Source organism: Gallus gallus, chromosome 8 (assembly GCF_016699485.2).
Source record: "Gallus gallus isolate bGalGal1 chromosome 8, bGalGal1.mat.broiler.GRCg7b, whole genome shotgun sequence".
Classification (NCBI taxonomy): Eukaryota; Metazoa; Chordata; class Aves; order Galliformes; family Phasianidae; genus Gallus; species Gallus gallus.
Window position 1 is genome coordinate 6,968,765 of NC_052539.1, and position 16,101 is coordinate 6,984,865.

At 44.0% G+C, this 16,101-nt stretch overlaps 1 protein-coding gene and 1 non-coding gene across 9 annotated transcripts in view; both read left to right on the forward strand.

The window, feature by feature from the left end:
- Positions 1 to 16,101, forward strand: part of RFWD2 (ring finger and WD repeat domain 2) — a 128,177-nt gene that overhangs the window by 97,104 nt on the left and 14,972 nt on the right. For 4 of the 8 annotated variants that reach the window (XR_003076415.3, XR_003076417.3, XR_005861885.2 and 1 more), the window contains 2 exons: positions 448 to 608; positions 7,659 to 7,765. Coding sequence is in view for 2 of the 8 variants with exons in the window: in XM_015290523.4 (XP_015146009.1) it covers positions 448 to 608 (161 nt within the window). In the remaining 6 variants the exon portion in view is untranslated. Of the gene's footprint in view, positions 1 to 447; positions 609 to 7,658; positions 7,766 to 8,137; positions 14,737 to 16,101 lie in introns of all 8 variants that reach the window. The other 4 variants (XR_005861884.2, XM_015290523.4, XM_040704881.2 and 1 more) reach the window with 2 other exon arrangements.
- Positions 13,481 to 13,613, forward strand: LOC112532958. Its single transcript, XR_003076595.1, has one exon. It is a non-coding gene; the product is annotated as a small Cajal body-specific RNA 3 (non-coding RNA).

Here is a 16,101-nt window from a genome sequence, read left to right on the forward strand (position 1 = left end):
GGCAGAAATTGGGGTGGATTTTAAATAAAGCCTACTCACTGACTAGTTTCTCTCACTTAAACCTCCATGGACCCTACTGTCATATTCGATTACTGCAAGCAAATGTGTGACAGTGCTACCTGTCTCACAGCTGTGACACTGAACAGGCATTCCACATGCTAGTGTAGATGCCATACTCAAAAGGCTTGACCCTAAGTTCTGGAGAAAAATTGGGGTCTGGTTTATTTTACAAATGCACTGCATACTGCAGTTGTTTTGTAATAAAGCCTGTTCTGTTTTTAAGTGTTGTGAAAGTTTGCTGTGGGGCATGCCCAGTTGCCAAGGCACCACAAGCATGATGACAACTACTGGGAGGAAATGTCATCTCTTGAAAGAATAAAAGAGCTAAGAAATGGTATTTTTTTTGTCTGCTTCCAGAACATAATCTTCTGTATTTTTCATTTCTAGGAAGCGAAAATAATTCCCTTTACCTATACTATAAGGGCCTCTCAAAAACACTCCTGACATTCAAGTTTGATACAGTCAAGAGCGTCCTGGACAAGGACCGGAAGGAAGATGACACAAATGAATTTGTGAGTGCTGTCTGCTGGAGGGCACTACCAGATGGGGTAAGCTTTCTGCTCACTCACACAGCAGGGTGCTGAAAGGATGCCTCCTGATTTCACAGCAAGTGGCATTGCTGAGGGTTTGGTTGCGCTTGGTATTTCCCTGTTCATGGGTGTTGCAGGCCTGCTATAAGAAAGTGAAGACTGCGGGATGACTGAAGTGCTGTGAGCTGCAGGGAGAGGATGCTGGGGGACAAGAAGCTGCTGTGGCCTGATGTTTTGCACCCGTGGCTGTGAATACCTTTACTTTTGTAACTGAAATCCTAAAAGCAGCACTATACTTCTGGCATTCAACTGTGTGTGTGTGTGTGCGTTAGAGGAAGTATTGCTTTAATGAAGGCACTTACACATACTCTCTATGTACTCTGATTTAAACATTACCCTGTATACGTGGCTTGCTATTTGAAATGTGTGCCCCTTGTGTGGATGAGTAAATATATAAAAGAGGTGAGCCCTGGCTGCAGTTACTTCAATGAGTACATCAGTGTCAGGCAGTTCATATACTTAAAGCATGTACTGATGCAGCAAGCAGACCTGAATCCACGTTTTTGAGCATTCTTTAGGTGTTGGGAAGCTTTGGAGACCCAAGAATGCTGCTTTTAAATTCTGAGTGTCCTTGAAAACCTTGCATAAAGAACTTGAGTGAGTGACTCTTCTGTGCAAGTGTTTGCAGATCAGATACTTAACTGTTTTTTTGGGAGAAGGAGGAGAGGATCTCATCCTAAACACAGTCAATCAAGTAGCTGAAGTGGAATGTTGCCTAATTGATGTTTCTAGACATTGCATTTCCAAAGATAACATTTTAGAAGGGTAGCATCTACCAATTCTGTTTCAGTATGAAGAAACTGCTATGATTCAATTGTCACTGGCATAAGCTTATTTCAGATGAATGCTTTTAAGTCAAAAAAACAAAACAAGGGGGAAAAACACCACAAGTATCTGAAATGAAAGATTGCTTTTCAGTTCAAAAGCAAAAAGTGGGTGGTTTCAGTCTGAGCTGTGGACATGAGACTGAGTGGTGTAGGGTTGCTAACGCTTTTCTGGCTGTGGAGTTTCAGGGTGTTTGTCATGTCATGTCTCAAATGAAGAGTTACTATAGGAAGTTGTGTAATTTCCTGTTTCTACTGTATTAAAACATGCTGCAGAAACCTCTGTGCATCTGTAGACACCCTTTCCTTAACTTTCTTTACTGCAGTATTTCTCTGTTGGGCCGTCCTCCCCACTTGCTGTGCAGCTTTCCTACAGGCAGCACACTGGCAGTGGTCCCACCTCTTGGATTATTTCTGTTGCTGTCCATCCTTATCAGCCTTCTCTGTCTCTGATGTACTGTGCCTTATTCTGGCAAACCTTCTGTTCAAGCCACTGAGAAACTTTTGAGGGGTCACCATGGGCTGTCAAACAATTCTCCATAACAGGAACAAAAAATTCTGTGCGATGAAAACATGAGAAAATATAGGAGTTTTAAAATGTAACAGTTAAATTGGGCCCATAAGGATTGTACCAAATAACACTGAAGCTTCCCTTTGTTAAGCAGCATTCAGAATCTGTCACCGTCCTGATTTTATTCTCTACCATTCCTCTGCTTTTTCCTGGGCTTCTACCAAATTTCAACGTCTCCCATGACAGCCACAGCACCTGGCTTCAGTTTGTAAAGAAAGCAGCAAAAAACTGCCTGTGGTCTGAGAGCTGAGCGTTTTGCTTCAGTATTTCACTTCTTTTTGCTGCATTTGCCATCCTGCTTTACATGCCGAGCAAGCAACTGTGCTAGCTTTGGCCAGGAAGCCTCACTGCTGCCTTGTGCCATCCCTGCAGCCTCCCGAAGAGGTGAAGTGCTCTCCAGCCCTGCATCCACACGCTTCTTTTCCTCTTCCGGTGGTGCAGTGGTCCTCTCAGCCCTAATTGAGACTTTGCTCGTGTTCCCAGTAAATTAAATTACTGCACAGCCAAAGGTCACTTACATCCACAAAGTCTTGTTCAAGTGATGAAACTTTTATTCTCCTTTTTGATGATGCCTCTTAAATTGGCATAAAATTTTCAAATGAGCTTTGTATATAGGCTCCCTAAAAGCTGGCGTGTTTCTTAATGATGCCGGCATGAGAGCAGTCCTTCGCTTTGCAGCACAGTCAGTGTGTATGGGCACTGGGGAACCTAGTGCCTGTTTCTAGGTTAATTGCAGGCTTTGATCCTGGGTGACTCACTCTCCCTTAGTTTCCTAATTATAAGAGTTACCACCCCTGCCTTTGGCTGCTGGTGGCGATCGTTTTGTGCTCTGCTGGGGAGCGTCAAAGCACAGAGCACAGCCCGGACTGCAGCACTTGCCCAGGAGCCGTAGCGAGCGCTGTGGGCAAGCTCTGTGCTCTTCTCGATGTCTTGCTGGGCCAGTTCAAAATCATTTTGGGTCTCCATGGCAGTGGTCACTGTGCACTGATTTCAGTTTGCAAACTGGAGCTTTCCAGGTGGGGGTGCGGGCGCTGCCTGCCAGCTTTTCCCCAGGACTCCCAGGTGGAGCAGACTCTTTTCTGTTTCCCTACGGTGTTGCTCTCAAGGATTGTTCTTTAATTAACCTTTTGAGATGAGATGGGTAAGTTTCAGATCTGTCAGTTATCTCGGGGAGCATCAGTACGTGTATTCCTTTGCTTCATGCAGTTCAGTGCAAAATCTTGGATCCTAATTAAAACTTAAGCTAAGACTTTCAGATGAAATGTCATTGATTCTTTCCTAAATCTATTTTCGTGTAACTCAAGCTTTTCCTTCTTCCTGAGCCAAAGTCAAGCTGTGCCAGCAGCCCTTGCCAGAACGTATCTCTTTTTTTCTCCCCCTTCCTTGGTCTTCCCTTGCTTAAGACGATGCAGAGATCTGTTTGCTACAGCTGTCACTTCTCCAGCTGCACAGGTCCAGGCAATGTGTTTTCTCCACGTGTGTCAAAGCCATAACGAGTTAGAGAAATTGTTCTCTGTAAGTGCTTATTAGCATTTTGCATAAGGCTTATTCACTTTTTCAGCTCTTAGGTAATGTTTAGAAATGAGTACTAGCTTGTAGGCTAATGTTTCTGTTAGACTATTCAAAAAGAACAAATGTTTCAGCGTGTACTTGAGGAAGCAAGCCTTCATGCTTCTCTTGGTGCTTCATTTTCAATATAAGTAAGTGGGTTTTTTGGGTGTTGTTTTTTATTTTTAAAGGCACTTTTTTGTACGTGGTGAGGAATGCCATTTCTCACTTTTTTTCCTCTAGAACAGAGAAGGCTCCAGGAAATGTTTGGCCCAAGTGACTTGATATGTTGGTGAATCATAGAATAATGAAGGTTGGAAAAGACCCCTCCAGGTCTCCAGGCCCACCCCACCATGTCCAACTGCCCACATCTTTCAGTGCCACATCTGCATGGCTCTGTAACACCTCCAGGGACAGTGACCCCACCACCACCTGGGCAGCTGTGCCAGTGCCCCACCGCTCTTTTGGAGAAGTTTTTCCTAATATCCAACCTGAACCTCTTCTACTTTTTGTAATACAGCCTCTATTTCTGGCACCTTGGCAAGATTTAGCTCACTTCATTTGAAACCCAAATCTGGTCTTGAAATGACTAAAAACATCTTTTTATTTCATTAGCATCCAAGCAGACTAAAGACGTGATGTTTTCTCGTTCCCTAAAGGGAGCACCGTTCGTTTGGGCCTGGTTTCCTATATTGCAGGGTTCAGGGCGTGCCTCACACATCTGTGTTAAATGATTGCATCTCAGCTAGCCCCTTTCTCATCTGCAGTTAGCATTTCTCAGAAGCTGTCAAAAGAGAAACCAATGCTGAACCTGCTCCCAGGACAGCAAAAAGGTATTACTGCTGAACACAGAAGCAATTTGATTATGTAGATTAAGCGTGGCTCAATCTATCATAATCACTGTAAAGAAGCCATTTAATTTTGTACCTGTTTGCATGAGTATTCATTACTGCTGATAAGCAGGTTAGCTGGGGAAAGGTTTCTCAAGCAGAAATGTTAAGGTTTTGATACCAGTAAGGAGATAAAGATATGAGCAGGAAAATGTCATGTAAATTAGCTTAGGTAAAGCCTGACTTATGGATGTGTGTGTGTGCTGGGTGGTTTGGGAGGACCACAGCAGGTGGAAGAGCAGCAGCACTGTGAATCCATCCCCTCTGCGTGACGTGGGAGATGCTGGTGTGCATCTTCTCACCTTGTTGGCACTCTTCAGAAGGCATCTGGATTTAGGGGGGTCTTGAGACAATAGTCCAGCAGCAACAGGGAGGAGCAGGCTGAGGGACTCAGGCTTCAAGCTGCCTTCAGGCACTGTCATATGACAGAAGCATTTACATAATTAGTTTTGCATCTCTGTACTTCTTTTCGTTAATCTATGAAGATGGAAATATTCCCTTCAGGTGGATTTTGGTGCAGCTCTTCAGAAAGCAAGCTTTTCCTCCATTTGTTTGTTCCCCTCCTCTCGACTCTCAGCTTTGTATCTAATGATGTCTGGCTTGAATTCTGTAAATAGAAACCCATAATTATTTCACAATAAGCCGGTCATTTAATAGGGCTGTAATCTTGTTCAGTGATGAAAAGTAGCCATCCTTTGTTTCCCAGTAGCCTAATAAACAGTACACAATGTACACACAAACTAGTCAGGGCCTCTGATAATTTACAATCAGCAAATTGGCTCCCTTCACTGGATTTAATTTAGCCAATACAAATTATTTTGGGAAGTGATTCATTGCTGTTTTAAAGCACTAATTAATTTGGATGACTTATGAACACTAGAAATGAAACCTCCTTTGTCATTCCCAAAAAACCAAGAGCTTATTCAGTATCATTCTTGAGTAACTTGTGTTGAGTGCAGCTACAGCTCTTGTAACTTGAGGTGGTAATTTCAGTGGGAATGATGGGAAGGGAAGGAACAAGAATAAGACTTCATGTTTTTTTGTTGTTCCACTTCGCTTCTGAAAAGTTTAAAGCCTCAAAATTGCTGAGAATTGTCCTCACACTTTCACTGAGGTTTGCTTGTTTTTGCAGCATCCTCATCTTGTTGCTCAGGTGACAGTTAAGATGTAATCAGGAATTTAGCTAAAGCTTAGGAGCAAAACACCTGTCTGAGATGGCCAGACCCAACCTGTCCTCGCCTCCCCCCACCCAGATAGGGATGGCCATGTAGGGGTGCTCACTGTCTCATCCCTTCTCTCTCAAACCTGGGATGAGCTCCACAGAAGCTGGCCCGCAGCACTGCCATGCAGCATCTCCAACCTGGTGTTCTTGCAGGTCGTTCTCTGCTGTAGCATTGCAGTATGCTGGAGATGCAGTATCCTGGGGATGCATTCTTCGTGTTCTCCCTCGTGATTGAAATGCACAGCCGTTTATGGCAAGCTGAGAACGATCAGCTTTTAAGAAAAGCAAGGAGATAAAGCTTTGATCAGATTTCTATTTTTTTCTTTCCTTTCCTGCCCCCCCCCCCAAAAATCTTCAAAGATTTTCCTCCAGTCAGTGGAACTTGCCTAAGCCCTGCAGCATGTGTGCTGTGAAGCTGGGAGCTGTGATGGCTTCCCCTTCCTCTCTGCAAGTCCTCCTCTTCTCCCTGGCCTTTGGCAATGCTTTCAACAAGAAGTTTTTGACTTCTTTACTTAGCAGCTTCACGCTTTCCAGTCTTAGATTGTAAACATGTTTTATTTCTCTTCTATCTTTTTCATGTCTTTTCCTCCTTTACTTGCTTGGGAATCTCTGGTTTTCATTAAATACCCAGAACATTGCAAGATAACACCGTACATCATGCATGCTTGATTTTTTTTTCTCCAGATCTTATCATATTACTTATGCATACCAACACACACACGGTATATATTGTTTTGTATGCTGCTTGAAAACTGTTTTTGCGTGCAGAGTAATTTCAACCTTGCAGACAAAAAGAAGTCACAAGTTCAGTGTGCGTGCTCCTTTCGTTTTGTACGTGCTCATATTCTCTCATACCCACATCTCTTCAAATGCTCATTTCTGGGCTCTGTTTTTTGTTTGACTAAAGGGAATCAATTCTGAAAAACTGCTCAGGTTACTGTAACAGTATTTTACTCCTTATCGGGAGGCTTCAAGTCCAACCACAGAGAACTTCATGGGGGAAAGACATCATACTCTATTATTAATGTTTCATGAACTATAGTGAAATTGCAGTATTTTGACACTTCACTCTGTGTGAAAGACCATGTTGGTAATGCGATTATGCAAATGATAGGCTTTAGGAGAGAGTGTTTAAGTGTGAATCTTTTGTACAAGAAGACAAATATTGGTAAATGCTTTTCTTACTCCCTCTCCCTGGCTGCGGGATGCTCCCCGAGCTGCCTCCCAATGTGGGCAGGGATGGAGGGTTTCAGGGGCATTTCAGAGGAAAAAAAGATGCATTGCACCCTTTGTTTTGCTGTCTCAGGGCTCAGCATAGCCCGCCAGCAGGTGCATAACGCATACGTTAACTCTTGCTTCTCTAGATGCAGAGCTGCTGTTGGTGTGAGCAGAGGGGGTGAGCCTGTCGCTTTTGTTCAGCCCTGGAAGTTCAGGTCCCCTGTGGTACTGCAGCACTCTGATATCATTCGAGCTTCTATTTTAAGAATAGCCTCTCCAAGAAGTGTAGGTGGCTTGGTTTTCCTTTGTTAGCTTTACGTTTACATTTGCAAACTCAATTTCTCTCTCCTTCCGCAAGGTGAGGTGTGCATCTTTTTTGCCTGCATAATCACAGAGTATTGCCACGGGGCCGATGGTTTTTGGAAGCGAAGGCAGATCAAAGTTGTTCATATTTCCTGAATGAAGGCAGCACTTACACCCCCCAAACTTCCGCAGCTGATGTTTGCTTACCGATGCATCTCTTCTAATGCCACCAGAAGCTCCATGCAGGTGGGACTGAGGTCCTCCTTATTAGAGTCATCTGTTTCCTAGAGCAGTGAATGACACAGCGGTCAGCGTAACACTGTTGGCACCACAGTCCAGAAGCTGATCCCGATGGTGCAGCTGTACAGATAATGGATTGCAGTTCACTGCTGGTGTAAGCAGAGGTCTAAGCAGGCTCTTGTTGTTTCCTAGGTTTTAAAAAAACAAGAGCATCCCAATGCAATCAGCAATTGCATTGGTATGGTACACACCGTGAGCTGAGGAAGCAAAGAAGTCTCTGTGCAGCTGTCATTATACTTGTAAGTGGCTGTTTCTCTCCTGTCGGGCCTCTGTTGCTTTTGTAAACACAAGTTCTTTATTCAGGTCTGAGTTTTATAACAGATGAGCCAAAGTCAGGAGTTCAGCTGTAACCTTGCCTTCGTTCCCAACTCCATCTTTAGTTCCCTGCTGTACCGTAATGCTGCAGGGCATGAGCTGAGAGGTAGCAGTATGGATTTGCGTGGCCCTTCACATAAGCTGTATCCCAAAGAGTGCCACATGATAGAAAATTACTTATATAACAGTATAGCTCGGGGGTACCCTTGTGTGTTCCGTGAAGGGAAAATAAGAGCAGATTCACACATTTGCTTTTCAAATTAGGTGTCTATATGACTTCTTTTCTTCTTCACCAGTCCTCTGCAGTGCTGCTGTTGGACCCTTGGCCTGAAGTCTGATAGATGTCCTGCTGAGCTGTCAAGACACTGAATCCAATGACTGATAGAGGTGTTGGTTGGTTGGTTGGTCAGATGGTGCCTAGAAACCTACTTACAGTGAGTTGTAGGCTTCTCTTTTGCCAGGCTTGTTCTCGTTCTTGTCTTTGTGAGAGAGCTCAGCCTCATGAGGTTTTCACCCTCTATGGCACTAGGGCTTAAAGATGTTAGGCTTGCTTTCTGAACTCGCAGAGTTTGGATAGGAAGGCCTATCCTTATTTTTTTTATTATTTTTTTAAATAGTGCTGCTGCCCCCCTTCTCATCTCTGTACGCTGAATTCTGTAAGTCACTGTTGGCATGAAACAGAGGAGGTGTGTAGGTACCAGAGCTGGAATATACCTACTGTATTGACTGATCTCAAGCTCTGACAAAAGCTGCTCTCCTCTCCAAATTTGTCATGAAGACTACCTGAGCAACCACTGTTACCCTTTCCCCTGTTCAGTTCATCTGGCTTTTGTTATGGAAGTGCCATCTACTTTGAAGTCTCTGATTGGCACGAAGTGAGATGTGACTCCTTCAGCCAGTTCTCAGCAAGCTAGGCAGCAGTCAGTCCGTGTTTAGTGAAGCATCTCCCATTTACGATGGGAACTGCAGGGGTCAAGTTCCCATCTCAGCACTAAAGGAAGAGCCTGGTTTCAGAGCAGGTTGTGAGCAGCCCTTGGCACTGGGCTCACCACTGCCTTTGAAACCAGCTTCAGTGGAGCAGCGCAGTTCCTGCACCGAGGGTGTCTGAAACCTCACTGCTGGTGTTCCTCTCTCACTGCTGCTGGAAGGTGGTTTTATAACCTCACCCCCTTTAACAAGTGCCACTGCTTCAGTCAAAGCAACCTCAGGGTACTCTTTTTCTCATTCTCTGGCACACCTGCTGATGGTGAGTTCTGCCAGGTCACCGCCGTTCCGTTGTTGCAGTTCATAAGCTGCACCAACCTTTTGCTCTGGTGCTCCCAATTAAGCATTTGTACTGGCAAGGATTTAATGTTTTACGGAGTCCAAATGAAGTGGAAAAAATATGAAATGATTTTTTTTTTCTTCCTGGCACAAGATTTTGATCAGATGATTTAATCTCTGGGTGAAAGGGAAGTGGAAGCATTTATGCACAGGTGGTTTTGTCTGCAAAAGCTTTGCTTTATGTAGGTCTCTACAGTAACAGTTACTGCTTGGCTTTGGAACAACTGTTCTGAAGGTTTCCTTATGCTTTTTGCACTTCCATTATCAATAGCAAAAACCCTAAAAACCTTGCAGTGTGTGACCAGCTCAGTGTCAATCACATCGCCTGCTGGTAGAGGAAGAATTAAGGCCTTTGTGGTGCTGGTTTTCCACCAGCAAAAAGGATTGATGCATCTCCCTCAGACATAGGGTTTGAATTTTGTGTGGTCCTTTGTGGAGCCAGGAGTTGGACTCGATGGTACTTATTGGGTTCCTACCAACTCAGGAATGAATTAATCTCTAACCTACTGAAATAAGACTACTTTTCTTTCTGCTGTTGTCCCAGCCTAATTCTCACTGAGGGCAGATGAGCGAGCTACCTGCATGCAGTGGTCACCCCAGCAATGAATCCAACTGCCTGGCTGTGTAATTAGACCGTGTAATTATTGTATGTAGAGTACATACAGAATTATACTAATCAGCCTTGCCTGAGGAAGAGAATCCAGTACAGCTGGAAAATTACGCTTAGTAAGTTAATGGATACCTTGTAGATGGGAGTGGTGCTGTTAGTGAAGGTTGTGCAGCTCCACAGGGCTATGCTCATCCTTACACGAGGCACTCTGAATTCTGCAGGGGAGGTCTTCAAGCAGTTGTACCTCTCTTACGTTAGTGCCCATCGCCATCACTTCCTGAGCTCTTACCTAGTCGCTAAAGCTGTAGAAAAGTAAGCTGTTTGCTGCAGCGTTGGATTTTCTAGATTTATTTAGGATGTCTGAAATGAATATTAAGAGGTGCAGCCTGGGGAGCAGGCAGATAGAACTGCATTGTTTTCCACTTCTAATAATGAGAGATTCTGGAGGGAAGATAAGCAATATTGCATGTACAAGGAGGAAAGATTGGTTCAGATCCACTTAAAGGGAAAAAAAGAAGTAATAATAATAATTCCTCTTACCTGTAATCTGCAGATAGCATTATAAATTAATTGCAGCAGGAGGAGGAGAAGCTGCATCTCTTTATACTACCCCACTAACAGGGACTCCACATCCTCAGCCAAGCCTCCAGCGTAAAGCAGCATACATGATTATTTTTCCTCTCTTGTTTCCTGGTTGATCAATTTGATTATCTGAGCCCTTGTTCTTCCAGGAAAAAATGTTTCTACCAAGCAGGCTTCTCTGGCCAAGTTTGTTCTCCTGACCACAGCATGATGAAAAGCCTGTCTTGTCTGAGAAGTATGTGCTCGTGGAAAGCTGTGATCGTTTAGAGCGAAATATCCTTGATTAAAGTAGGAGGTTAATGGTGCTTCTGTATGTGCCTTGGTTTAGAACATGCACGTTAGCTCCAGCATTTGAAGGGATGAATTTGAGCCAGCAGCAGTTTGAAAAAAAGAGAAAATGAGCTGGAAGTGAAATACAAATGTCCTTATTTAGTACAAAAGAATTCATCTCTCTGTAGGCTTTCTGTATTCGTTAGGTTCTTGCTTGACTTGACAATGCAAAAGGAGAAATTTAAACTCTTGGAAACTCTTTGAAAATGTGAAGTAAAGCAGGAGTTAGCAGCTTGTGGAACTTTTGTTCTGGTGCTGCAGCCTGCATTGGGAATGCACAGGGTGGCTTTGTTTCAAGATGCGAGGGGATGTATTTACCTTACAAAGAGTGAGCAGAGTCACGCTGTGAAAATCGCTCTGCTGATGCTCAGATGTTTGTATAAGAAAAATACTGCTCTAAAGATTTCTTTTAGATAAATGTTTGGATAGGTGTACGGTGACGGGGTGAGGAGATGCAGCTGTCTGGCAGCAACTTTCCCAGTATCCTGGAACGGACCTCTGCAGTCATCCTGTGGCTCTCAGAATGATGCTCCTTGCTTTCCCCAGGAGCAGAGCAGGCTGAACATACAGGTGGGACCAGGGCTGCCTCCTTGTAAGCCCACAGCACAATTCTCAGCTTTTGATAGTCATTCTGAACTGGAATTATAGCTCCCTCCCCACTGCAGAACAGGTGATAGCTCGTGTTTGTGCAGGCTCTTAAGGCTTCCATTCTCCTTTACGAGCAGGTTGAAAGTGGTTTTATGATGTTGACAAGTTTGTTCTCAGCCAGGCAGGGGCTCCTGTATTAATTTCAGATAACACGTAGATGTGGAATTGGAGTCCCTCTCACTATAAATAAAAGGGGATGAAGTAATGAACCTGTTGCACGCTGAGCCGCGTTGTCTCTGTCCCTTACCCTGTGTGTGTGCTGCGTGTGGCTTTTTGGAGGCCGTTTCTTCCTGTATCATTTATTTCCTCCCTGGATGCAGTAGCTAGGGCGGGCGATGATCATGAACTCTTTGCAGGAGCTGTCTTTCTGCTGATGATGTAGCAGAGCACGTAGTTTTGCTGTGACAGGAAATAAGTTGTGCTTAGTCCTGGCACAGAACAGTTGTTATCTTCAGATTGACTGTACTTGGTCCTATATTTCTTCCCATCTCTGCTCTGAGTTGCTCTCAGGTTCCAGCAGCCCGTGAGGAAGCAGCAGGTACCCGCTCCAGAGCCGTGATGCACATGAAGGGATGAGCAAGCAGCAGCATCTCTGCAGAAAGAGTATTTAAAAGGCAGTAATAGAGGGAGGAGGAAGCAGATTAGGTTAAAAAAAATGAAATATAACTGATCAAATGCCGGAAGCATTTGCTGTCTCCTCTCATCAGCACAGCTCAGGTGTGTAGCCCCCTACTTACGTTGCTGAAGGATATAAAATCAGAGGTACTGTGCGTCCCAGCACCAGGGGCTCAGTCACTCCTGTAATTCCAGTAGTATGTAATACAATTTTTTCTTTATATGCTTGAATCCTTTTAAATGTCCTTGCTGCTATTAGTGTCGTTGGTGGCTTAATGGATTTCTTGGTAGCTGAGCTCCTCTTTTTGATACAGTTTTGTTAATCTGCGCGTGTGTTCAGAAAGACAGTGTGTAAAAATCACTCCTTTCAATTTGAGATATCTGGAGATAATTTTTATACCCACTGTGTGAAAATAACTTGAACAGTAGTAGAATTATCCATTGTAAGAGAGGTGATTTTGCTTGTGAATTGGGTTTAAAGATAAAATCTCCCCCGTTCCTGGGACCTGGATTTCCTATTCATTGCTCTCTGTTAAGATTAATCGGGAGCAAGGCTTAATCCAGAGGGTGATTGAATTGTCCTTAAACAGTGATGTAGAACATTACCCACTTTATCGAAATCCTTTTACAGTCTTGCAGTGCTAAGAAATCACGGGCCTGTGAGCTGCTTGTGATGTGCACCACGTGAAGGAGGACGCTGCTGCTTCATTTGCTGCCTCTTTGGAAAGAAAAATGTTTTCTGAGTGTTTTTGTACTACAGTTGTTGTAACTTTTAAGAATTAATGCCTTCTGTAGCTCCTCTTTTTCAGCAAGAAGTGTGTAGAGTCTGTAGCTTGTCTTAAATCTCCAGTTATAGAACACAGTGATGATATCTAGAGGCTCATTTGCCCCTTTTGGAGGCCCAAGAACAGGTTGAAGCATCTAATTCTCAAGGGTTTTCGGGCTGGGATGCGTGAACTCCATATTCCATCTCTTCATTTCAGGACTCCCAGCTGAGAATGGTTTGTGATCAGGAGCATTCGGGATCTGGTAGTACTCATATGAGATGCATGTACCACATCCAACAACAAAAAAAAAAACCCAGCAGCTTGTTGTTTAATGGCCTTGCTGTAAGGACGCTGGCAGGCAGCACGCTGCTGGCACGCTGCTCCCTGTAGTTTAGGAGGGTAGTCAAGGCCAGGAGATTTAGGGGCTTATTAAAGGCACTGCGGCTTCAGGCACTCCTGCTAGCTAGCAGTCACCTAGTGAATAAGAAAGACTAAGAAAGAGTCTTCAGGGCGTTGCTGAGTGCTGTTATTCCTGTGCTTTGTGCAGCCTCTTTCTTGTGGCCAGAGTGATTCTGACCTTCCGAGTTAGGCTTTCCCACTTTGTGATATTTTTCTAGTATTTGAATCCTTTTTCCAACAGCTTATTTGCATGCTTTCCAATCATGTTTCATTTCATGTTTCATTTAGGATTGGATACGGTCAGAAGCTTGAGATAAAAGACTCTAATAGAAGTCTGTCTTAATCACAAAATGGGACTGGAAGCTGTTGGGACCAGTTGGGACCGGTGGTGGGCAAAACAAGTGTTTTGTCCACTCTTGCAGTCTTCCTAGAGTAAAGTGGAGGTCTCTGTCTGCTTTAGGAGAGCCAACTAAACTGGATCGTTCCCCTCCATACATGTTTTATGCCAAAATGCGCGGGGACAGCTTGTTCTGCTGCCAGCTCGTTCCGCAGCATGGAAAGGGCCATTGGGCAACCCAAAGCTGTGTGTAATTGCTTAGAGCTAGGCTAGCCCTCTAGTTTAAAGCAAGATTATAATCGTAGCTATTGCCCTTTTTTTTTTAATGTCCTCATTTGGTTTATAGGTGGAAGTGATTAATTCCCTCTGGAGAGATGCACAGGCATGGGACAGGGCTCCTAGGCTTCTCTTCCCTCTCAATTCTTCCTGCTGCTTCATGAAGCAGTAATTTGCTGCAAGCCAGGCTTTCACTTGTGATTGGAAATGACTGTGCAAAACCCCATCAAAGCTGTTCACATCCCTGAGTCGTTTAAAATATATATGGATATGTATACCTAAGAGGCACTTTGGAGCACGAGAGCTCCCTAGGATGCCAGGAGCCATTGCAGTCGTTGCTGGAGTCCCCAGATGGGACCTAGGGAATCTTCAGCTGAACTTGCCACGTTTGTCTGCCCGGAGAGCCCACAGACTGAAAGGAAAAGCGAGGAGGATGAAATTGCTCTCTCCGGGGTTTCGGATGATTATTAAGTGCTGGCCTACTGCCTGGTTCCTGTCACTGTCTGCAGAAGTGAGACAGATCTGGAAGAGGTGGCTGCAGCTGTACAGCTGAAAAGTTGTGCTTTTAATTGCTAACTAATTAAAGTTACCATTTGCATTTGGGGTTTTCCTTTTTTAAAGAATGACATGATATTGTACGTGAAACTGCTAGCACTGCTTATTTAGAGCACAACTGAACCGGGAACTTTCTCTCGCTGTTTTGCTGGTGCATCTGGGTCTCACCTATTGCGTGCTTTGCTTTGCCATCTGGATCTTATGACTTCTCCACTGGTAGCCCTTGTCCTTCTAGTCCTTGACTCCCCTCTCTCTGGGCGTATGATGCAGTAATGTTTTCCCTTTTGTCTTTGTAAACAATAGGCAGTCAGACTAATAGTGCAAGTACAAAGTCAAGGGAGCTTTGCAGATTCAGCTTGACAACTCCTCTTTGAATTATTTAAAGACCTCAGACAAAAAAAGCCCATCAAGATTTTCGGATGACTTCTCATCTAGTATTGTGGAGAATACCTGGTATGTGAGTCCCACTGATTTTACCCATTGAAATCCACATGATTAGTATAATAGCAAATGCAATTAGAATTCGGGGGCTACCTCCTGGTATCCCTCCAGAGGTGACTGAGTTACAGAGAGCTGAAAGAAAGAATGGGAATTTTCTCTCTGGCTGTAAGGATTGTGCGCAGAGATTGGGTTGTTTTTTCTTCTCACAATCAATGAACTTGTCTAAGGACGTCCTCCCTTTTTCTTCTGACTTCAATCTCAGTTTTTGGTAGGCTGTTAATTTTGCATTCTCGTAGTTTTGAAAGCTTAGGTGCTTTTCTACAGTTGAATGACCCGGTGATTTCTGATCTCTCAGATGCATTTCTGTTGCTGGTTTCACCTGTCCTTCTGGATTCTGGGGCGTTTTAGATGGATGGGATCAGAGAGAGAAGCAGAGGAGCGCAATTGAGTCCTTTAGATGATGTGCAGTTCATTATTACCTTTTGAATAGTTCATTCTGCAGAACTAAGTAGGGAAGATGTCGTGCTTTGCACTTACTGCACTAAAGCTATAAAGCTGAGCTCTCATCATTCTCAATACCTAAGGCATAGCCATCATCTCTTCCTGCTCGCTTCTCCCTCAGATGAATACAATAGAGAAAGCATCAGCAGAAGGATATTAGAGAAACAACCTCCTATGTATCATCTGTACAATGTATGGTTTTGTTTAATGAAGTTCTTCACCTTCAGTGTCAGAGCTTTACTCCTTATTAAAATTCAATTTACTGTACTGTCTTTCAGTACCAGCAGTACCATTTGGTAATCAAAGCTGATATTTTGCAGTGTGGCCTGCCTTTGAAAACTCGCTTGCAAAAATGCTGTGTGGGCTGCACCATACCTTCCTTCAGCAATTCCAAGATTTCGTTTAGTTTCCAAGTGGAAGATAGCACTCTGCCTCCCAGCCTTGCTAATGTGACCCAGCTCAAGTTGTCCAGTTGAGCCACCTTTGCATGTGCTCATACTGATAAGGATTTACAGAGACCACGCTGGCGCCAAGCCAGTCTGACTCCAGCCCTCTTCTTGGCCATGGATGAGCAAGGAAGTGTCTCTGGCTGGGGGAGAACTCCCTGCTCAGCTGCTCCAGCCCCATCCATGCTTACCCTGTAGCACCAAAACAGAACACTGAAGAAGAAAACGGTTAGAGGCCTGTAGCCATTTCTATTGCCAATCTCGAGTTTATCAATGTATTATCTCCTATTAATTTTCTTATGTGTTCATACAATGCAACCAATGAAAATATTTGCTCATTCCATCTGGAGCACTTAGAAGAACAACATTTTCAGGAGAGAGAGCTTCCCGTTTTTGGAGACTAGGGAAGACAACATGATACGGTAAAACT